We start from the raw sequence: 22,987 nt of genomic DNA, 5'->3' as shown, positions 1-22,987 counted from the left end.
CTGTGGGCTGTGACTGCGCGGGTCCGAAAGGCCTGGAAGGGGTGGCGCTCCCCCGTTTATTTCGCTGCAAACGCAGAGCCGTGACCAGGACGCGCGCGGCCCCCGCTCCGGCCGGGAAACGCACGCGGCAGCCCCGCCCTCCAGGGGGCGGGTCCCGGCGCGGCCCCGCCCCGGCGGCGCTACCACTTCCTGCCCGGCGCCGTCTGTGTCCGGGTCGTTCTCGCCGTTCTCTCCGCAGCCGATACCGCCCGCGCTCGCTCCCGCCCCCGGCACGACACCCGCTTCTGCGAACGGAGCGGCGGCGGCGTCTGCCCGCGGCGAGCGGGGGGCGGCAGCGCCCGGTGGGGCTGGGGAGGACCAGCAGGAACGGGGTCTCCTCTCGTTTCCTCACCGCCGGTCTCAGGAGGCGGCGGCGGCCAGGGGAAGCGAGCCCGGGGGGGCCTCGGCTGCGGGCCCCGGCAGCGGGGCGGCCCCGCCCCGAGGCAGGACGATGCCGGTGAAGAAGAAGAGGAAGTCCTCGGGGGCGGCAGCGGCGGACGACACCGGCCTCAAGAAATGTAAACTCGGCAGGTACCGTCTCGCGGGGCGGCGGCCGGTGCCGGCGGGCACGTCCCGGGCCGCTCCTCCGCGGGCCCCGGGCTGCGGCTGCCGTGGGGCTCCCCGGGGCGGCGGGCGGGCCGTGTGGGGCCCGGCAGGGCCGCGGTCGTGCCGGGGGGCACGTCCGGTGCAGGTGCGGCGCTCGCTCGGCGTGCGGCCGCAGCGGCGGCGTGCGGCGTGGTCACGCCTCGGCGAGAAATGCCACGGAACGGCTCCCGTTCCCGGCTGGCTTTGCCTTTGGCTCTACCTCAAGGGCCAGTTCTGGCATTTGTCCCCATATTCGTTCTATCTCCCTGGGGTAGGCGGCTCTCCTCACTTTAAGGTTGCCAGTCCTCAGAGGGTCTGTGCTAAATTGTCGTTTCCTCTTTTTTTTTTCTTTTTTATTTTCCCCTTTTTTTCTTCTTTTTAAGTTTTTGCTTTTTCGCAGTGAATTGGAAGGATTAGTCAGCACACTGGAAAACGAGCAGGAAAGGTTTCCCTAATAAATACAGGAGTCAGAAGCATCGTGTTCATTAACTACTGTAAAAAGACCGCTTTATGCCGAGATACCCAAAAGTTGGTGTTAGAATGATAAATCATTAATGCGTAGCAGCGGGAGCTTACAGTGTGGCTTTCCCGAAGTAACTGCCTGCTTCATCCCTTACACCTTGTTAAGTATGCGAGTAGAGCAGTAGTTACGACTAACGTCCTGAGGACATAAGGATACAAAGGACTTGCGAAATCCACACTACGGGAATGGCTATTGCAAAAAATTGTGGTGTATGGCCTTTCTCGTTGACTGGCCAAACTTGAGCTTAGAAGTACCCAGGCTCTTATTTTATTATGACTGTTCATGTTGGGTAACCATTCCAGAGCTCACTTTTTGTAGTCATTGATGACCTTTTAGTTTCAATCTGTTATTCCTTGCCTATAAATCTCTTCTTGTGCCAGCATTATCCTCTGTACCACTCTACTCCCTCATAGTTCTGCCTCAAAGTATATTTAGAGGGAACACTTCTATTTTCTCATACTTTACTTTGTATCCTTCTAAAAACTAAATTATTCTGGTTTGTAATACCAAATTTCAGTTTCCTTACTCATCTTAGCACTTGTTTGCATGTGTTCATTTTCAGTTTGTCTTTCTAGAACACTGTCAACAGAAATGTAGGATCTTAATTTCTTTTACTTAGTGTTTTTTAGCTTAGGAAAAGAAAAAAAAACCACAGATTCTACAGGGAGCTGGTTGTTGGGCAGAAACTATGATGTCAGTGAGAGTTCATGCTAGGTGATCAGAAAGTGCTAGATACACAAGCATTTTTGGCATTATGTTCTTACACAACAAGTTATTGGTAATATTCTTTAGTAAATTCAGTGATTACAAATAGATCTATGTTAGTCTGGATAAAGCCAATAAGCAATAGCACACCATATGACTCTGCCTCTTTCTGGTGACTTGTGTTCCCAATGCCAGTTGGATGGATGGATGGATGAATGTTTGTAGGACTCCTTTAATTCTAGCTTTCAGCACAGAATGCTTCTTCTTAAGAGTGTTGTGTTCTTTTCCAGTGAAGATAAAAATGATACATGGGAGTTAAACTTGTTCATCTCGCTCAGAATTGAGCTATTCCTCTCCTGCTTGACATTTTAATTTTAAAATTGCAGTGTGGGAGCTGCATAATTTTAAAGCCTCTCATATGATTAGTTCTCACCTCATTGTTAGAAATAACCTTAGCTTGTTTTAAAAGTCTGTAATTTGTGTTTGAAAGGAGGATGCATTGAAAAGGTGCTGCAACTCCTTACTGACTGAAGGTGCCTTTGTGTAGTCGGTGTTTTTACTGGAAGAAATTCTGTGCATTCTTTTAATGGATGATGAATTAGAGAATTCACTTCCTAGGCAAACTGGGTTGTGTGTTACATAATGAAAACAATGATGGGGGGAAGCTCTGTGTGCTGAGCAGCTTCAGTCTTGCCACAGATTGCACACTGCTATTCTGGTATACGTACCAAATAGCTATAGAATTTGTAGATGCTTAATTACATGTATAATGTAAACCAATTGACCGGGTATTTTTCCCAGATTTGGATGGTTAACTATAAATAGCCTGACTTTTAAATATGTCAAACTCTGCAGCTTCTGTTGACCTTAATGGGATCTGTGCGTGTTCAGCACTCTTCAAAATCAAGCTGCTTATTAGAGACCTAACATTAAATGCCTGTATGTATAAATAAAAATAGATAATGAGGCATTTGAATTACCGAGGGGTGATATTTTGGCCATCTGTGTGGCGTTTTTTTGTTTAATATCTACAAGATAAAAGTACTTCTGTATTTCAGGAAAAGTAATAGTTGTAATAAATCGAGCTATGAGATGATTGTAATCTAAAGGTAATTTTATGTACCAACAGCAGTTGAGGATGACACAGTTGCCTTTTATGAAATTCAGCATGACTCTAGATGTATACTGACCTCATTAAACAATTTAAGTAGATTTATAATAAATGTTGTGTAATTTAATTGTTCCTGGTTTTCACATGTGTCATTGAAATAACACTGTTCATCCCTGTGTTTCTATTTGCTACTGCAGATCACAAGCATCTGGTAAAGTAATAAGTGGAGAGGAACATTTTTCAAGCAAAAAGTGCCTGGCTTGGTTTTATGAATATGCAGGTAATATGCAGTGCATTCATGTTTTAAACTATATGATTTTGTTTTAAATAAAGCAATACATAAAACACTACTTGCATTTTGCTTTTTGTATGCTGATGTAGACATAAAAATATGTCTGTATTTGCTTCCTTATAACATGCACTTGAATTAGGAAAGCTTTTATTATTACATTCTTGGTATTTGTTCTTTTTGACTTATTTTTGTTTAAGCTTTATAACTTTAAAATGAAACAACAATTATTGAGCAGTACAATGTTGAGCCAGGATATACTGAGTGATTCACTTTTTGCTTTGAAATTGTCAAGTACAAGTCAGGACATTGAGAGATAATTCAGATTGATGCTTATGTGTCTAACTATATCTTCTTTGTGATCATATTGGAAGGGTAATGATATAGGTCATGATTTAAGCTCCTTGGATTTCTGTTTTACAAAACAAAATAGTAGAGGTTTATACTGGTTTTCCATCTTGAGAATTTTTTATAATATTTTTTATATTCTAAATATCAATGTTTCATTCCAGAAGTATTTGAAGTAGTCTCTTTCAAACAGCTCACAATTGCCATCAAATAGATGCTTTAAGTGAATATGCAGTGTATATTGCTGCTATTTATTTACCAATTCTATGGTTTCTGAACTCAGGATTTCTGAATCATTATTAATTTCTTGTCTGGTCACTACTTAAAGTCCATCATAGCTGGTTGGTGATTAAAACTCAATAATTGTCAGATCTTAGTATGGAGAGAGCTGCTGATTTATCTGCCAGCAGTTGGTTTGAGTATATTTATCAAGACTGATATTTTCCTTGCAGTCTTCACACCAATGAACTACTCTTGTTTATAGTAATCTGCTCTATACTTTAGGTTTGATGCATACTCCTCTGGAGTGGAGTCTTTTCTAGGGAAATAATAATTCAAAGTTAATTTTCTTGTGATAAATTTGTTAGCACGTTCTTCAGAATTAATGTCTGTAAATTTTGGCTTTGTTATTGAGTCAAGAATTGAATGTAGGAGGTTATACTTTTAATTAACCAGCAATTAAAAAATGCCACATTTCCAGCATGAGCTAGAATTCCAGTTAAATTATATACAATAGAAGATAAAATGGTTCCATTAAAAGATAAAACTATACACGTACTTATAAGTGTATGAGTTTTATGTATGATTTCTGGACCAGAAACACTCATTCAAGCTTTTACTTGTCATTACCAGTGAACCCTTGTATGTGTTTCTCTTCATAACTTGCTGGGGTTTTTTTAAGAGTTTTCTATCTAACACTGTTTGGCCTTGCTTACCTAGACAAAGTGTCCTTTACAATATTTTTCAGGAGGTAGGGATTCACGATGTTAAGTGTCAGTTGGATTTTATTTTTCTGCAGAAGTAGCCATTCTCAATAGGTTTTATTGACGATGTTCTTATCTCACAGTGAGTAGTTATTCAAAGCACATTATCCAAACTCTCTTTAAGAGGCTTCTGCTTACACTGACAGCAGATAAAGTGGAGACAGATTCATCAAGGACTCTGCCTATTATAAGTAGCAAAATTTGCCAAAAAAGTTGTGAAGTGGTATGTTGTTTTGGAAACTAAAACCTTTGCCTTTTACATTAGTTCATACTCATTAAATGCTAATGTAGTGATCCAGGACACATTAAAATACTGTGTTGACAGGCCTTTTAATAATATTTGGCTGCCCGGTAGGAGTCATTTTTGGAGGCTTAGTCAAAATAACTGAAGCCGGAGAGATTAGAGGAACAAATGCCCTGGAGTGCGTGTCCGTATGCACTCTTTAAAGGCACTATTTTGCTGCATTTTAGAGACTTCGCTGTTAAAATGGAGAAATGACAGCATAACACTAACTGTTGTGGTCCTAATCAATTTGTTTTCATTGCGGTCCTGAACCTTTTTTTTGCTTTGTATATGGCTAACATGTTCAGCATTTCTTCAATTTATTGTTTTCACTTTGTTTGTTTTACTCAGCATTGTAAAACTCATCTTACATTATTTGTAGATTCACCCTCTGTGTTAGTGTAAACCCATAATGTTAGCACCATCGAAAGAATAATATCTGTAATAGTAGCTCAGACAGAATTAGATTTTTTTTTGTTGGCAATAAAATTATTTTTTAAGAACATTATTCATAAAGTAACTTCAGCAGAGAGTAGCAGTACCCAAATTGTGCTAAAACAATTGACTGCCACAGTTACTGGAGTTGAGCTGGTCAATAGGAAGCTCAATGGAGTCTTTTGAGAACTCAGATACAAAACTAAGATGCTTCATCTGCTATCATAGGGAGACAGTGCACAGCACAAGCATTCTGGTGTAGCAGATACATGTCTACACAATTGCACTTGATAGAATAGGTCTTGCTTTAAAGCTTCTTAATAGTGTAATTCAATGTTTTTAGAAATACTTTGGGTGCAATATAGCCTAATTATTGTTCATAACTCTTATGAGCAGTGAATGTTGCTTGGATTTTTCACTCTGGTGTGGTTTTTGCTTTGAAGGTCCTGATGAAGTTGTAGGCCCTGAAGGAATGGAAAAATTCTGTGAAGACATCGGTGTTGAACCTGAAAATGTAAGTTTCTTTCATAGTGCTAATAACACCTAAGGGGATATTTGATAAGGTTAAATTCTGTGTATAACTCTTAACTCCACTAAGCAGAGTTTTTCATCTTCCTGCTTGTAGGAGCTGATCTAAGATATTTCAGCTGAATACATCAGTTTTACATGGCTGGCGTGTGAGGTTTTTTGGGTGGGTTTATTTTAGTAATACTTAATTTTCAAAAATTGAATTTGAGGGAAAAATTGCATGTAGCTGAACTTTTTAATGGTAACAAATATGAAGACCAAGCACGTATCACAATTGCTAGAATGTTGGAATGCTTTAGAGTTTTGGTTTTGGACATTAGTAAATCAGCCTTTTCTTATGTACTGACTCCTTTTCCTCCCCTTATTTTTATTTTTGTTTCCCCTAGATTATTATGTTAGTTTTAGCCTGGAAACTAGAGGCTGAAAGCATGGGATTTTTTACCAAGGAAGAATGGTTAAAAGGAATGACCTCATTACAGTAAGAGTGTTTTTACATATCTAATAGAATGTTCTAATTTTATAATTGTACCTATAGCTTAACTATTCTTGTTCTGTTTCATGTATGTTGGAAATAAGACACAAAAAAGCTGGCTTTTAGTTCTTGTTTTGGTCCACAACTGCAAAATTAATCTGAGTTAACTCAAAGGATTAAATTATTGTCTAAACCTTGTTAAGTCAGGTTTTGATGTCTTCCTTTTCTTGAAACATATGTTAAAATATCATTCCAGTTAGCAGATATAAATAAGTAGATCTGGAGATGCACATAAGCATATCTTAGCACTGATATTATGGAAAGATTTTACTGATTTCTGAGCTTTATAGATGAGGACTGCATGGATAGTAATTTTGGCTATTGGTGTTATTTATTAGATGCACATCAGAAGCCGTGCTTAATGCTTAGGTTAAATAACACCTTTTCAATTTATAAATTAACTTCTTGCTCTTTCTGTTTGCATTTGGATTTTTGATTAGTTAATGCTCTGCCTTAAGAGATTATTTCTTACATTAAAGTAATCAGTTTTTTGCGAGGCTTGAGTCAGTTGTTACTTTTGTTCGTTCTTTGTGTAACTACTTATGGTACCCTAGTGTTTTAAGGATGTCTTGTCTAATACACTGCATTTAATATTACAAATAGGGAACTACTCTTGCAGCTAGAGCAGAGTTCCCTGTCACTTGTGGATTGGTTTGGGAAATTGTATTGAGCATATACCCTCTGGTTACTTAAAACTCTGGAGAAAGTGACTCTGGACTGACTCTCAACTCTTACTTGATTTGGGATCAGGCTTCTGACAGTTGCCTTGATTATTTTGTGACTATCACCAGAAATTAAATTAGGAGTGGAAATTATTAAATTGCCTGAAATTAAGGGTGACAGGTTAAATTCTGGGTGCATGATTTTTCAGATACAGTGAATGGGTATTGGTCACTTATCTGAAGTATTTAATTCTTACACCCAAATAGAAGCTTTCAAGAGTTAGCCAGTCTCATAGAATGCAAGCACGGACGTGTACGAAATCAGGCACCTGTTCAGGGCCCATGTTTTAGACTTTGTTTCTAATAATTTGCTGACTGGAAGTCTTCTGGTTCTTTTCAGAACAGAGCTGGTCATGCTGTAGTCTAAATGTGTTTAATACTGAAAATAGGGTACTGCTGTGTGTTTTCATAGAAACAGACTTCTGGTGAGAGCACTTGCATAAGCCTAAAGCAGTTGATGTGTATGTTTGCTCCCCCTGTTGCTCTCTAAAAAGCTGGCTGAGCAGCTGGGTGAAGCAGAGATGCTCACATAGCACAGCTCAAGATCCGTTGGCTAAAAAATACGTGCAGGTTTTGGCTGGGAGTGAGCAAGCAACTCTGTGATATTTAGCTGCCATCTGAGGTTAAACCATGATGAAAGAAAATATAAAGCTGTAGACTTGTGCTGTTGTTGCTTACTAGGAAGGGAGGATTATATTATGGGATTCCATCTGGAATGGGGTTATCTATTTTCTCTTGAAAAGTCTGACAAGATTTTGAAGGAAAAGGGTTTTACACTTCAAACAGTAAAATATTGCATGCTTACACAGCTTATTTCTTTTCTTTGTAATTTTTGCATGAAGAAATGAGATTGAAATGCATTAAAACCCTAGAGTGTATTCCACATAGACTTCGGTATAGAATATTTATTTCAAAATACGTGAAATGTTACACAAGATAATTGCATGAACAGTGCTGGGTGGGATTCAGCTCAATAGTAAGATACCTAAATGTTTGGTTTATGTGCAAGAGCTGGATTTCTTAAACTCTTACTGCAATCTTTGGAGATCCAGTCAGTGTAATGGAGCCTAGGGAAATATCCAGTTTGCCCTAAGACCTAATGACTGGTCACCTCAATTGCTCCTAGAGGTTGCTTGGCTAGTCCTGTATGAATGGCAACACCTGAAGCTTAGGACATCCCTAATTGACAGATGGCAGCATTTGGGTGCCTGAATCTTGAAGTGGCATTCTCTCTGCATATTGTTTTGTAATACACTGGTGAAGTTTGCTGTTTATGAGAAAAATAAATGTGTGGTGAGGTAGATACTGTCAAAATTAAGGTGAATTCAACTTAAATATCATCTTATGAGACCTAAGCAACTTAGGCTGGGAGGTTTCCAGTATGTTATGTAGGTGGGGTGTGGGGTGAATTCTGCCCCGTATGTGTGTGTGTGCATATACATATATATGTATGTATATATGCAAGCTCTCTTCATGGCAGAGAGAATCAAGTACCTCTGCTAGGCCGATTATTTCATCCTTCTTAGGATGAAATGTATGTAATAACCTTAAATGCTTTTGGTTTAATGTTTGTAAACATCTTACTGATTTTTCTTTTTAGTAAAAGACAAGTATATGTGAATAGCTATGAAATATAAAACATTGGACTATCTGAGTAGGAGTTAATGAATCATCAGTTTGTCCATGTTAGCTATGCCTCAGAGCTCTCTATCTCAACAGAAATTAAAATACATTCAGTTTGTGGTTCTAATTTGAGTTTTGTTAAAAATGTGACATAGGGATGAGAAGAGACTGTAGTAAGCTAATGTCTAATTTTGTTGATCTTGAGGTAACTATTCAGTGCTATCTTTCAGTAAAGACAGTTTGAGAAATTGCATCTTTTTCTAGTATCTGTACAGGAGTTTAATGTAAATTCACTTGTGCTAGTTAATTAGAAGGTTTTTCTGGCTATTAGGAAGATTATTCCAAGTATGGGTGACTTCAGTCATCTGTTTTATGGTGCAGCCACACAGGCAGCTGTGCCTCTGTAAAAGAGGAGTTTGACAACTCCTTGCCTATTTTTGGTAAGAAAGTCAGTGGCTAGGTACAGAAATAAACAGCTAAACCAAAACATGTCTGTGTGTCAGGATCCAGAGGTTGGTGCTGGTCTGAGCATGATCCATCTGGCTTTTTGGTTATAAATGCACTGATAATAAATTGCTTAGGAGTCATGATACTTAATTATTGCTCATTTTCATACCAACTTTTTCAAAAGAATAAATTGTGTATTAAAATACACATAGCCAATAGTATTGTAGACAATAGCTGGCATTTTACTTTGCACTTAGATTTATGATTATTTGAACAATTTTAACCAAGTTTGCAAGAAATTTAAACATACTGAAATTTGAGTTTACCCATAATATGGTAAATAATCTATCAAATTATATTTAACAATGTGCGATAAACCCACTATAAATATTTTATATGTCACTAGTACACTTAAAACTTGAGCATTTAAGTAGATTAAATAGGTAGATTTGTCCTCAGATGTGTCGAACATTCTGGTAGAAATATGAAGCTTTGAACAGTAGAAGAGATATGAATAAAAAACACAATGCCTTTCTAGCATAGCATAATGCCATTTTAAGGGTTAAATAGTAAAATGCAGACCAATTCAATGGCTGAAGACAAAAAAAGTAATTTTATTTTTTGTTACATTTACTAAATCTCATTTAACAAGAGTTCTTTTCAATTCGTTATATGGTTTATCAGAGAATATACTAGTTGTCATCTGAATATGTAGCCTAATTAGCTAATAGTTTTATTTATTTAACACCAGTGTTGGCTAGGACTTAGTGCTGCTTTAGGTAGATGCTGCTAGGGACAAGAAATAATAAAAGGTTGCATCAGTCGGAATTGCTACATTTCTCTTGTCACAGTCTGAGAGACAGACTGACAGACAGCTGTGCACACACAGGCTGGCAGATCTGAGGAACAGGAAGTATCAGCTGTGGGCAAAGTACAGCATCAAAGCCCAGCATCTCAGCAGCCCTTGCTGGGGGCCTGTGTGACAAGTCCATGTGGAGCTGTTAGAGGTGCAAATGTATTCTCTGAGAGGCAGGCTGCTAAAAGGGGGACACATGACCAGAGGAAGTATTTATGTACAGCTGCATTTCTGAACGTATGCTCCTTCATGAAGGATACAAGGCAAGGCTGATTTTTTAATTTATTCTTTTTTATTCATGGCAGCTTTTTTATAAGAATAGAAGGTCTTGTTATAACTGTTCTATTGAGTGAGTATTTGCTGGAGGATTAGCAAAGTTAAATTGCATTCTCCTTTGGCATTGTTGGTGAATCTGACCCATTTTCTATTTCCTTGCTGAGTAAAGTACAAGGAGATCTTTCTGCCAAAGGGTTATTTTTGCCAAAGCTTTATCCTGTTGACTAGTGGACCTGTATGTTCTCATACAGCCTTTGATTTTTCAGTTGAACAGTTACTATTAATCAGGTGATTAATGTTTTATCAGAGCTTGCATTTATCAGTCATAAAACATGAGCAGACTAGTATGTTTTGCAGAGTGCCTGCTCAATCCTGCCATTTGTAAACACACGCTTGAAAACTACATGTTTAGGGTTTACATTTTCCCATTATTTACAGCTGGATTTTACCCCTTAATGCCCACTGAATTATGTTGTCTTCAAACATTCATAGTGATTGGTAGATAAGATACTGCTGGGTATGAATATAGATTACAGAGTTTGTAATTAAAAGACTATTATTTGAAATGTGAAGCATGCATTTCATATTATGTTGCTGATATATTTAAAACAAAAAATTTGCTTACAGAAGCCAGCATTCATCATTTCAGTAAGCTGCAAATATTGAGCATGTTCAAGATTCTTCAAGTCAGTTTCACGGTATTACTCCTGTATATCTAATGAGTGCGTTTTGGCGATTTCAGGTTTTTGTGTTTGCTGGCTTTTTTTTTTTGTTGTTGTTGCCTGATGTTGTGTTTTGAACTCCTAATGTTCTGGTTTTGGTTTTTTGTTGTTTTTTTTAAGGTGTGACTGTACAGAAAAATTACAGAGTAAATTTGACTTCTTACGGTCACAGTTGAATGACATTTCATCCTTTAAGAATATCTACAGATACGCCTTTGATTTTGCAAGGGTAAGATTGCTGAAATGTTAGGAAAGTTCTTACTTTTATTTATTCAACAAGCTTGTACTTGATTGGTTTCTGTGCTTTCTTTATTCAACCTTAGGAAAAAGACCAGCGAAGTCTTGATATTGATACTGCAAAGTCCATGTTAGCTCTTCTGCTCGGAAGAACTTGGCCACTGTTTTCAGTATTTTATCAATACCTGGAGGTACATGTTTCCTTGACTTTGACTGTTGGCATAGTAGTTGAACTGTTCTGTGAGAATATTGTGGTTTTTTAACTCAAAAATGTATCCATATTGTTCCCTTTACCTTGCTTAATGTGCTTATGAAACAGTGATGTTCTTGTATGCATCACAATCCTTATCTTCCTCTCTATGCCCCAGCCCCTTTTCTTATCAAAGACAGCTAAAATTCCATCTTGGTTTTACTGTAAATCTAAATTTGAAAGTAAGTAGTAGAACCCCACTAGTCTATTCAGCTGCATCTGCGCTGCGTTTCAAGTTTGCTTTTTATGTTCTTATGATCAGAATGTATTGTACCCTGGAGAAAAGAAGATTTTTAATTTTTTTTTAATAGTTCGTTCTGAAAATACATCTGAGTTAGACATGCCCCACTTTAGGGCAAGGCAAAAATTTATCAGTTTTTGAGGCTTAGAGGGATGACTTAACTGATTTCCAGGTTTTGGGGAATTTGATTCTGTTCTGATCTTCCAAGAAATCATTTCATATTGTTTCATAACTACAAAATATGTTCATGTGTAGTATTATTAAAAATGGAAAATCAAGTGCGTCATAGGCATTGTTACCTATTAAATAGTTTGTTAGGAACTCATTGAAGATAAAAAGATAAATGCGATGCAGGAGTACCAAATGCCACTTGACATTTTAATATTTTGCAATTGCTTTTCCTAGCAATCGAAGTATAGAGTTATGAACAAGGATCAGTGGTACAATGTACTAGAGTTCAGCAGAACTGTCCATGCAGATCTTAGCAACTATGATGAAGATGGTGCATGTAAGTATTCTTAATGTTTTGCTTATTCAAATATTGGCAGAGAATTTTAAAATTGCATAAAACAAATTTCTATTAGAGAAACAATACTGTAAGGTATTTTTTTTCTAACAATGAATACAAAAACAGCCCTGATAACCATCCATCTTCAAGCTGCAGTTATTAATTTTTCCTACTTGTTTATCAGGGGTATAGTATGTAAATAGTATGATGATTTACTTGAGCCAGCTTGTATTCAGTGACAATCTAGTGAAGGTGCTTGCTGCATGCAACTGTAGACTTGCAAGTGGAATTATGAACAGCAAACTCTCATTTTGTAGTAATATATAATAAACCATATATAATAAACCATAGCTTAACAATTTTTGCCTACCTGCTGGTACTTGGGGCTGAACTTTCCACCTGGCTGGTAGTCAGTCATGCCATGACTGAATTGCCTAAGTCCCATTTTGGTCCATGTTGTAATTATTCACAATTTTGAAAACTTTGGAAAGAAGGAATTAGTTGTGCTATTTGCAAGATTTGTAAGATTATTTTTATACCTTCCATTCAGTTCACTCCACCTGTCAGATATCGGGAACAATTTTTTCCATAAAATGGGAGTTTTTTTCACTTTTTGTCATACTTGGATTGGAATGATTGTACTAATCCGAGTATTTTACCATGGGATTACCATGGATGTTTCCTAGAACAGTAGTTTTAAACCCTCATACTGAAAATGAAGGTGTTTGAAAGACATTGCAAATTATAACTCCAAGTTTTGTGTTTGCAGGGCCTGTACTTCTGGATGAATTTGTTGAATGGCAGAAAGTTCGTCAAGCGTCATAGCAAGAATTCAAAAGAAAATGCAAAAGTTTTTTTTTTTTTGATGCCCGCCTGTACACAAAGTAATGAGAAAAACAAAGGATTGCATTTTCATTCATAAGAAAGACTTTACAGTAATTTTTTTTCCTTTTTTAAGGAGACTTTTTCTTGTTACATGTGATATGGGCATTGAACCACACTTCTTCTGAGACTGAAAGTTGGAGTTCTTGTTTTGAGTCTTATGTTTATAGCATTTCTTTCAGAACAATAAAGATTCAGATTTGTGACAAAGGCCTAAAAGTGAAGGATGTCCCTTGAATGTGAGTGTGGTGTCTGTTTTTAAAACCAAATCTATAAGATATCTTTCTCAGAAGTGCCCTTTGCTATGAATTTTTGAAGACCTTAAAATGCTTAATTGGCGCTGTTGCTTGCTGTTGGTGTGATTGTCTGTGTGGCAGATGTTAGAAAGAATGACTGATTTTGGAAGCCCTGGGTGGGAGTGTGCTAATTTATGTAGTAAGTATTGGTCATGGGTTGTGCCACAGTTTTCAGCTCCTCGTGGAGATAAAGGCCTTAAACTCCTGCTATTGTTTTTTATTTCTTTGTTTATTTCCCACCCAGTGGCATGGCATTTAATGGCAGGCCCTTTCAAAGTAGAAAGGTGTAGAAGAAATGGCTCTGTGTGCAGAATGGCTGAAAACTAGTTGCCTGTACTTCAGATGCTGAACACAGATACTCTTTGTTACAGCAAGGCAGCTTCAGGTTTTTACTGCTATTTAGGCTTTTTGGATTGCTTTGTACAAGTGCAATTTATATTTTAAAAGGGAAAACTGGGAAGACTTGGTTTCAGGCTTTTCTTCTTGCATGTTTCAGACTGGAGGCACTCATAACATGACTTTTTTTCCTCTCTGGATGGTTTTCATAATATAAATCAAGAAGCAACTATTTATTCACCTACATTTCACCAAGTAACAGGCTGTATGTAACAGGATATTAAATATCACCCTGTTACTCTGTGTTCTGAGTCCCAAAACTACTGTGATTGCCCTTTTAGGCATTCAGTATTCATTACAACTTTTAAATACAGTAGAAATTTCTCACTCTACCTCCATGCCCAGGAGACTCAATGCCACCCTTGAGAAGGGAAGGGATTTTAATCAGTACATGTGAAAAACCAAACCAGAATGAGAGAATGAAGCATTTGCAACTTCTGCTTTATTATATCAATGTATTATACAGACTGTGATAATACTGGAAGACTCAGTCGGTGATCAAGGCCTGTGTGCCAAATATTTTAACAAGTAAAATAAGAATAGACAATGTAAGCTAGGCATGACTTGAAGATCTTTGCCTCAGGGAAATTACTTCTGTTTTGCACATCCTTTAGTCAGACTAAGAAGCATGAGTTTTCCTGTCCTTAAGGAAAGCTGTATTTCCACGATGTTTTTTTTTTTTTAAGAAGGCGGGTGGAAGTAAAAGGAAAGGTATGAAGAGAAATAAGGGGTACCAACAAAGTGTGTGCCTGTGCTCTTTTTCTACTACTGAGGATCACACTTGCAGCTTCTCTAGAAGTATGCTTGCTGTGGGCTGCAGGACACAGTGCAGTGCTGGGCTGTGGGCTGTTCTGCGAGTCACCTTGAACTGTAGAAGCTTGGTTTCACCCAAGTAAGAAAAGCACTGGAGGAAAAGATACTTGGAAGATTTCTGCTTGTACAATGGCTAGTGTCTGTGTGCATGTAAACAGATGCACTACAGCTGCTCTAAATATTTTTTTCCCTATTTTACAAAAAGTACCTAATTTTAGACCTCGTGTAAGCTGCAGCATTTCCCTTCAATATGTTACAAGTTATCCATTTGCATTGCTGATAATTCTGATGTCACTCTTAACAGAGTGCCTTTTATTTAGGAATTGCCCTACTCCACAGGAAGCTTCTGCCAGAATGAGATTAATTTCAACAGTCCTAAGACCTGCTGGTACAATAAGGTCCTAAGATGCACAGATAAACATGCACCATGTTACTGATGTCAAGGGATGTACTGCTGTACACTAAATCTCTTCAGGGATGCTGATTCTGAAATGACTTTCAAGTTCACTGCAATGACTCCTTGCATACTGTGTTTAGTCCCCACTAGGGTGTTCTCTTTCCAAAAGTTTTGAAATACTGGTCAGAAGAATCTTTTATAGCTTGATTTAAAAAAAAAATCATTGCTTTTAGGTAACTGCAAGCTGTTGTGAGTTCAATTTAAACCATTTGGTCCTAGAGGATGATAGTAGAGTGTAAAAGTAGGAGTGATGCACCTACCAATCTGAGTCAAGTATTTGCCATTAAGGTGTAAGACACTATATGATGTATCATTTGTATCTGTTAAGGTTTTATCAGTATTCCTATAATAAATCCATGTTTCAGGGATTTACAATGTGGTTGTGTGAGTGATTGAAATTCATCAGTTACTGTAAAACTTTGGGGATTAATGTATTTAAACTAGTTGAAACCATTTTTCAAGTTTGAATAAAATAGAATTTTAAGCCTTTTTTTTGCTTAAAACAGCAGTCAGGTGTATTGTTTCAGTATTGTTTCAGTGTGAATTAATGGCTTGTACAGTTTCCTTGTGAACCAATCATGTTTATTAGCTGTGTTTTATTACATCACGTTACAGCTTATTGTGGATAAATGCCAATAGCTGTTAACTTGGTTTTTTGTTTTTTTAATTTTGTGCATGCCCACAAGCCAAAACTTGACTTCTGCTTCCTTTAGTCTTTGAACTTTAATTTTTGTTTTGTTCAGTTGTATTTCAGTCTGTGGAATTTTTTTTAAGTGTTATGCCTTATCTTTGTGTTCTAAGATGAAAGTTTCACAGGTGAAATATGCTGCCCCAGCATGACAAATTGAAGGTGAAATGTCTTCCAAAATTAAATCATAGTGGTGTCTATGTTAATGCTATAAATTTCTCATTAATCTCACTTTCACCTCTTGACATTAGTTTTTCCTAGCACAATTAAATCAGTTCTAGTTTTCTTGGGCAACTAACAGTTTTCAGTTTAAAGTCTGAAAACACCCACCTCTTCATGGGAAAAGCCATACTGGTAGATCACAGTGTAGTATTTTTCCTGTGTAAAAATGTGATCTTGAATTGAACAGTTGTGTCTACCTATGTCTTTTAACTATATATGTAGTTTTGATCCAATTTTTCTTTACTGTTTAAATTAGCTTCTTAAGTTCTTTACTAATGGCTATAATTTCACTTTTCTATGTAACAGACTTTGAATTTGACTCTTGAGATTACGACAGACATCAGCTTGGTATCTGTTTTGGGTAGCCTGGATGAGGGCCCTGTGGTCTCTGTGGCTTTTGTTCAGTTTTTTGGTTTTTTTTTTTATCTGTCAAAAGCTTTGTGCTGATACATTGATAGTGACTGCACAGAAATTGCAAAAGTGACCATAAGTTCAATGTTTCTGATATTTTCATATTTTGAGCTAGTAAACATTCCTTCAAAGCAAAATGTAGAAACTTGTACAGGTTTAGCTTTATGAAGTGTGATGAATAAAATGGTACGTATTAGGACAGAAAACTTATTTTGTCATGCTGTCTCTTAGTTTTTCCTTATGTGTTTTTGTGTATGTGTATTTGTTCATAAAATCACTGAGGTAACTTAATTCCAGCAAGATGGATCAGTCTCATTGTTAAGTCAACCTTATTGAAGAGTTTCTTTGCTTCTGTGTTTAGATGTAGGAAATAGCATTTTATCACAACTGTGAGTAACAGCAAACACTGTTCTTGATTATATCATCCTGTGTTTTTAGGTGCTGATAGAACATCATGATCTTGGACATTGACTCTCATTAATTATTTATTGAATGAACACAGTGCCAACAACCTGTTGCAGTGCATGTGAATGAAGAGGGAATGAGCTTTCCTGTCTTCTCCAGCTGCATCCCTTTGCTCTCCCCCAGTGTCTCTTAGGTCATGTGCGTGTTTTTAGGAAGGGACTTGGTGTTTCCTAATATACTCTTCCATAAGGTTTTTCAGAGCCCATTACAAAAAGGATCAAAGACAACATCCTGTCATATGTTTGAGTTAATAGCACTGCTCTCTCTCAGACCTAAGGCAATGCCTGTTTGTTGCCTCCGTGGTTCTGATTTATATTGCTTTTGACAATGAAATTCCTGATGCCTTTCTGAGCCAGTAGAAGTTTAGTGGTATATGGACAGCAGGCATCTCATATCTACAAGTGATGGCAAGAGTTTTGTTATTTCTTTACCCATCTGTATTATCATTCTTCCTGTATTTTTTCCTGTATCTGTGAGAAAGGGCACTGAATTAATAGGTAGGTACATTAAAGGCTGAATATGCACTGCAAGGTTATGTAGCCTGTGTTACCTTAATTTTAATGTCAAGCCACTGCCAGGTGCGTCACCAAAATGAAATTGGTGTATCACGTCATCTGGATTCCAAACTCTAATCTTGTTCCTGTTTTTGTCCTGTTTAATCAGAGTATAACATTGTACATATTTGGATCTCCTTGGCTTTTTCCCCTGAATAGTTACCATAACAATGACAGAAGATGTAAGTTACTGAATTTGTTTTATAGGCCTTAGACTAGACGGATGTTTGTCTTGATGAGCCAAATACTATTTCTTTAATCCAAGTTGTTTCCAGTGTCTTTCTGTTAAATGACTTACTACTTTATAAGTTATGAAAATGTAATGGTTGTGTCCTGTTTCTCTAGAAACTGTACAAATTGATCAAGTTGCTTTCAACGCATAAAGTTCTTAAGCTTCTTGAATTAAATTTCTTGCCTAATTATAACAATTTAAAAAAGAATCTCTCTATGCTTCAGGGATTTATCCATGAGTGTATTTTTATCAGTTCAGTCGTGAATTAGTCCTGATTATAAAATAAAGGTATTTTTGGTTGATTTCAATTCTAGCTAATGTGCAACTTAATTTTTTCCTTAGTGTTTACAGAATTACTTTGTTTTCTTTAGTCTTCATTTTGTGGTAGTAAATTAAAGGGCTAGAACACAGACTGCTAGCTATTTTTTTTCTGGTTGTAGCACTGAGGTGAGTTTTTTAATTCTTTTAAATATTAGGATATTTCAGAAAGGTTTGTTGTGCCTATTATAATAATTAAATTATAAAGTGAAATAGTAGATGTGGTATCTAGCCTCCTAACTATCAAAGGCTTAATGTGAAATTATTTTAGCATTCAAAATCAATTAACAATAAATCAGTTTTTCTAATGAAAAAAGGAGTATCCTATGATGTAATGTCTCTCAATGATTAAAACTTACAAAGAAATATGATTTAACAGTTGGATATTTCATCCTCATAAACTGCTCAACATATGTCAATTAGAAGACAGACAAAATGTTAGTCTGGACACATTGGAAAAAAAATCACTATTAATCCATGACATGTAATGGCTTTAATTTTTTTTCAGATTACAACAGTAGGAAGAGGAACATTTATTATATGAAAAATAGGTTCTCTGCATACCTGACACTTGCACTGGAGTGATGCTTTGTGTAGTAGTTACAGGTGTTGGTTCTGCCTACAGAGCAAAGGAAATGGTTTATTCCCTCATGCATGTTAGGTGGTTTTTGCATCGGGACTGAGAGTAATGCAAAGAAAAGGCCACTGCTGGAGCTCCGAGGACTGGGCATGGGTCATGACATGGTGCTTCTGCCAAGATGGGAAATGGAAATATTGATGGCACATAGGGGAAGGAATAGGAAATACATTTCCAAAAAAAAAAAAAATTCCAAATAAAATGCAGTCATATAGTGCCATTTTCCCCTGTATTTCTGTGATTCTTGGTGTGACCAGGGGTATGCTCTATCCGTGTTTCAGACTTGTAGCCTCTATACATGCACATGCGTTTTTATATATAAAAATAAATATATAATTGTTACCCATCTAGTGTTTAATGTGGTGGAAACTGCTCAGAAAGATTTTGAAGCTGTAAGGAGAATTAGGACATTCTGTTCTGCTCAGCTTTCCTAAATCATATGTACTTCTCTGGGGCTGTGGAAGTGGCTGGTCACCTTTCCGTCCTATGCAAATCTACCCTGATGATGTTTTTTCTACCTTGGAGTGGTTCTGTCCTAGGAGGGAGCCTGTTTTAAAGTTCTGATAGTGAAACTATCAGACACTGTTTCCTTCCTGAATCTTCAGTAAACTGATTCCAGACCCAGTGACTGACTTTTTATGGTTTGGGGTTGGCTTTTTGGGTTTTTTCCCTTGGTATGGTGATTACTGGCTTAGAGAAGGAATATTCTAATGTGGAAAAATGTCTTTATAGAGTTGTTCATGGGAATACACTGTCACTTGAGTGAACCACTGTGATATTTATGTACCAAGGCCCATCCCTTGCCAATGTTTCTGACTTTCTTTTATTTCTAATTTGTTCATGGGGCTGTGATTTTAGGTCGTGGATTAAATCACGCAAGGATATTGCTGTGGCTGTGCTGTACAACTGAGTCTGTGCTGTACTGAAGTTCATTAAAATGTGTACTTCTAAAATGCGTATCTTATGGCTTTAATAATGTAGTGTGTTACAGTTTGTGGGGCTTCTTCACATAATTTTGCAACATAGTGAGTATGCTGCTTGGCTCAATGGAAAATGGTTTCTGAAGTCATGGGTAAGCACCTGAAATGTTAGGAGCTGTTGAAGCAGGAATAAGCTTCCAAACAGAGTTTAATTTGCTGTTTTATTTTTTGATGCTCATTTTATTTTCCTAAAGGGTCACTGTTCATCAGGGAACATGTTCATAGTCCTTGTTTAATACCAGAGTATTATTTTTCTATCAGTTTGAGAGTTTGCTGGACAGCTAGTGCACTAGCATGTAAGACTTCAATTTCTTTGTACTGGGTACTGTGTTGTTAGTAAAACTTTCATTCTAGCCAAATTATACTATTGTCCTGCTAACACTGTGCTTCTGCTTTGCATAGTGCTTGTCTTTTAACTAGACTACTTCTGCAATTGAAATAGTAAATATTTTTTCCATTTAAGTACATCATCTATAGTTGCTCAGTATTCATTAAAAACATCATTAAACCAAGAACTTGTGTGGTTCTTGTTGTCTTGGTGGTAACAAATGCTGGAGAGAAAAATCACCTCATTCCCATGTCTTGCTTAGTTTATATGTTCATTGAATGCTTTTGCCTTTTTTTAACTCAAAGATTTGATGTGTATTAGCATAGTTAAATTCACCAATGATTATTCCAATCAAGCTGTACAATTATTTTGGTAAAGTAAATAATGGAAGTAAATAACAGAGACTCAGTTCTCTGAACATTTTAAGATTTCATCTTTACAGAAATTGGATTCCTAATGATTGAACAGACATTTATTTCATGCCCTTCTATCTTAGATTTGAATAGGTATTTTTAAATGAATTTTCTGCTGTCCTTGAAACAGTGCTGTCATCAGTGCACAGTAATTGCCAAGCTTTTGCTGCTGAGCAGTTCCAGGTGGAAGACAGAGGAAGTGCTGACTTTTAGATTGCAGGCCACTTTTAAAAGTGCAGGCCATCCATCCATTGGATTCAGTGTCCATCACTTGGATTACAGTTTGAAACAGGTGAGGTTGGCGATATCTCTTTCTGTTACATGGCAGTGAGAAATAAAGATGACTACATTGTCATCTTTATTTGACTACAACGTGGCATTATGCCACGTCTTCACAGAGTTAGAAATGAGGTGCAGTAAGGCGCAGGGGTACAGAAGGAAGTTTCAGGCAGTTTGGGATAGTTAGTTAGCTTTTGGCAGGTATACTGCTTTATGCAAAGTTAACTGGTCTGGATTTTCAGGTTTTGGATGGTTTTTTATGCAGATATTTAACATGCTTCACAAAGGGCCTGCTTTTAAGATTTGAATATCCAAAAATGTCACTTCTCTGTTGCAACAATGTAAATCCCTATAGTGTTCTAGTGGCTGATAGGAAGAGGAAACCATTTAATGTCTGGATGTTTCCCACTAACAGAGTCCAGAGGAGACAAGACCAGTGAACTCTTGTTGAAACTTCTATGAGTTTCAGAACTAGAAATTCAAGGACTTTGATTCAGTTGTATGGCTAGAATTGGTGCTGCACGTGTACCTACCATTCAGTAGCCCTCCTCACCATTCAATGTTATTTTATCCAAGCATGGAGGGCTAGGAATTTTTGTTTATTGCCGTATCTTTCCAACAACCAGAGGAGAGTTTTACATCCTGCATGTTTGCAAGTATGTCTTGCCCCCAAATGGTGCTGACCTTTGTTATTTAATGTTCTTTATTGGTACAAACATTGTCAGTGTTTGATGTTTAGGACCAGACTCTAGTGAATTAGCAGTAAGCTAAACAAGTAAATTTACAATTTTATACAAACACCACACAAGTTTGTAGACAAAGTAGAAATGACACCCACAACCAAGAAATCTCTCCCTCCCTACCCTGCTTCCTTTCTCTGTAATGTGTATCTTTCCTGTAAACGAATGGAAAAATCCTGACAAAAATTTTCAGAACAGTTAAATGGCAGCAAACTAGGTTTAGAGGTAAGAGTTTTGGTTTAGTTATCATCTTACTGAATAAGTTGATTGGAAAATAATGGAAGTTAAGCTTCATAAAGTGCAGTGAATTAAAGTTAAAATATCTCAGTGTGTAGTTTCAATGAGTTTTGTTAACATCTTAAGTCATGCTTGTATAGTTATTATTGTGGTTTTCTTCCTCGTTCCAATAAAAGACAATAGAGAATCTATGGTCATTCAAGGAAATATTTAAATTTGACTGTTACTATTGACTGTCAAAGTTAAATGTTTCTGTTTTGTTGAAATTACATCTTCCATCTAATTTATCTTAGTCTTTCTCTGCTTAAAGAATCCAATGGGAAAAAAGTAGTACAAAGCAAGCAGAAAGTAGTGGTTTCTCACTTAGGTAATGTGAATAAACTTAACTGAAAATCTGCTAGATATAGTCAAGCAAAGTTCTCTGATGGAAAAAGGCTGAGAGCAGAGGGAATAGGAATAATTTTTTATTTGGAAGAATATTGAAAACATTGGTTTCTAGCTAAAGCAATTTTAAAAAGATTCCACCAAATAATTTGAACTCAGACTCTGTGTTATAAACGTGTTACAGTATTTCAGGCTTTCAGCAGTGACACTGATTTTGAACAGTTATTTCAAAATTATTTTTTAAAAGATGAAATTAATTAGGTTTAATAGAACTGTTTTGCCTTATCCAATGGGCCTTTTTTATGTTTGCCATCAGTGAAACCCACTGTTGTAACCAGTATAGAAATAAACATCTCCTTACTATCTATTTTTGGCTTCAAGGAAAATGGGTTGTATTTTAGATTCAGTTTTAACACAGAGAGAGGATTTGGAGCTTTTAACAGTATGGCTGAGCAAGCTGACTTTAGGTAAATATAACTAGAAAAGAATCAGTGGGCATTCAACTGTTGATTAAAGGATGCATTTAACAAACATCTTTATATGCTGCAGTGCAACAACACAGTTTGCTTTTCTAAAAGGCTATTTGTTTTTTAAATTGAGACTGGTTTCATTAACAACGAAATCCACACCTAAATTTTGCTCCACAGAATCTCTTGATGGTACCAGAGCCCATCAGTCTTCAGGGCTGTCTCCTTGCAAAATACATGCTAGAAAATGAGCGAAGAATAGCGAGTCCTGCTACGTACTCCAAGAAGCCAATATCAGAGACTTCTCAGTAGGACTACAACTTTAAAATACTGTTTTCAAAAGAGGCCTGGAAAGACTGTCTTTAGGCTATCACAGTGATATACCTATGATTACAGATAAAGGAATACACTTGGGGCAATATTATTCAAGTCTGCTTGTAAATGTGTTAATGCAATACATGCACAAAGCATAACCAACCATGACCACGTAGAATCCTTAAAAAAAAAGGGAAGAAATACTGTTTCATTATATTTATAGCTTTTAC

At 37.1% G+C, this 22,987-nt stretch overlaps 1 protein-coding gene across 2 annotated transcripts; it reads left to right on the top strand.

The window, feature by feature from the left end:
• The first annotated feature begins 203 nt into the window (after positions 1 to 203).
• Positions 204 to 19,569, top strand: DCUN1D5 (defective in cullin neddylation 1 domain containing 5). 2 transcript variants are annotated; one of them, XR_010783132.1, is made up of 9 exons: positions 204 to 570; positions 3,161 to 3,243; positions 5,745 to 5,815; positions 6,216 to 6,307; positions 11,128 to 11,236; positions 11,331 to 11,435; positions 12,141 to 12,243; positions 13,013 to 13,364; positions 16,847 to 17,967. XR_010783132.1 is itself a non-coding variant. In XM_066544740.1 (8 exons), the coding sequence occupies exons 1-8, from the start codon at positions 491 to 493 to the stop codon at positions 13,066 to 13,068; spliced, it is 699 nt and encodes a 232-aa protein (XP_066400837.1). In that variant the 5' UTR covers positions 204 to 490; the 3' UTR covers positions 13,069 to 19,569. The 2 variants fall into 2 exon arrangements, 1 of the variants encoding a protein (XP_066400837.1); XM_066544740.1 differs by having other exon boundaries at positions 13,013 to 19,569.
• Positions 19,570 to 22,987: the final 3,418 nt, after the last annotated feature.

This window comes from Molothrus aeneus, chromosome 2, assembly GCF_037042795.1.
Source record: "Molothrus aeneus isolate 106 chromosome 2, BPBGC_Maene_1.0, whole genome shotgun sequence".
In the NCBI taxonomy this organism is placed as follows: domain Eukaryota; kingdom Metazoa; phylum Chordata; class Aves; order Passeriformes; family Icteridae; genus Molothrus; species Molothrus aeneus.
Note: the sequence above shows the minus strand (reverse complement) of the source record. Positions and strands in the feature narration are given on the sequence as shown.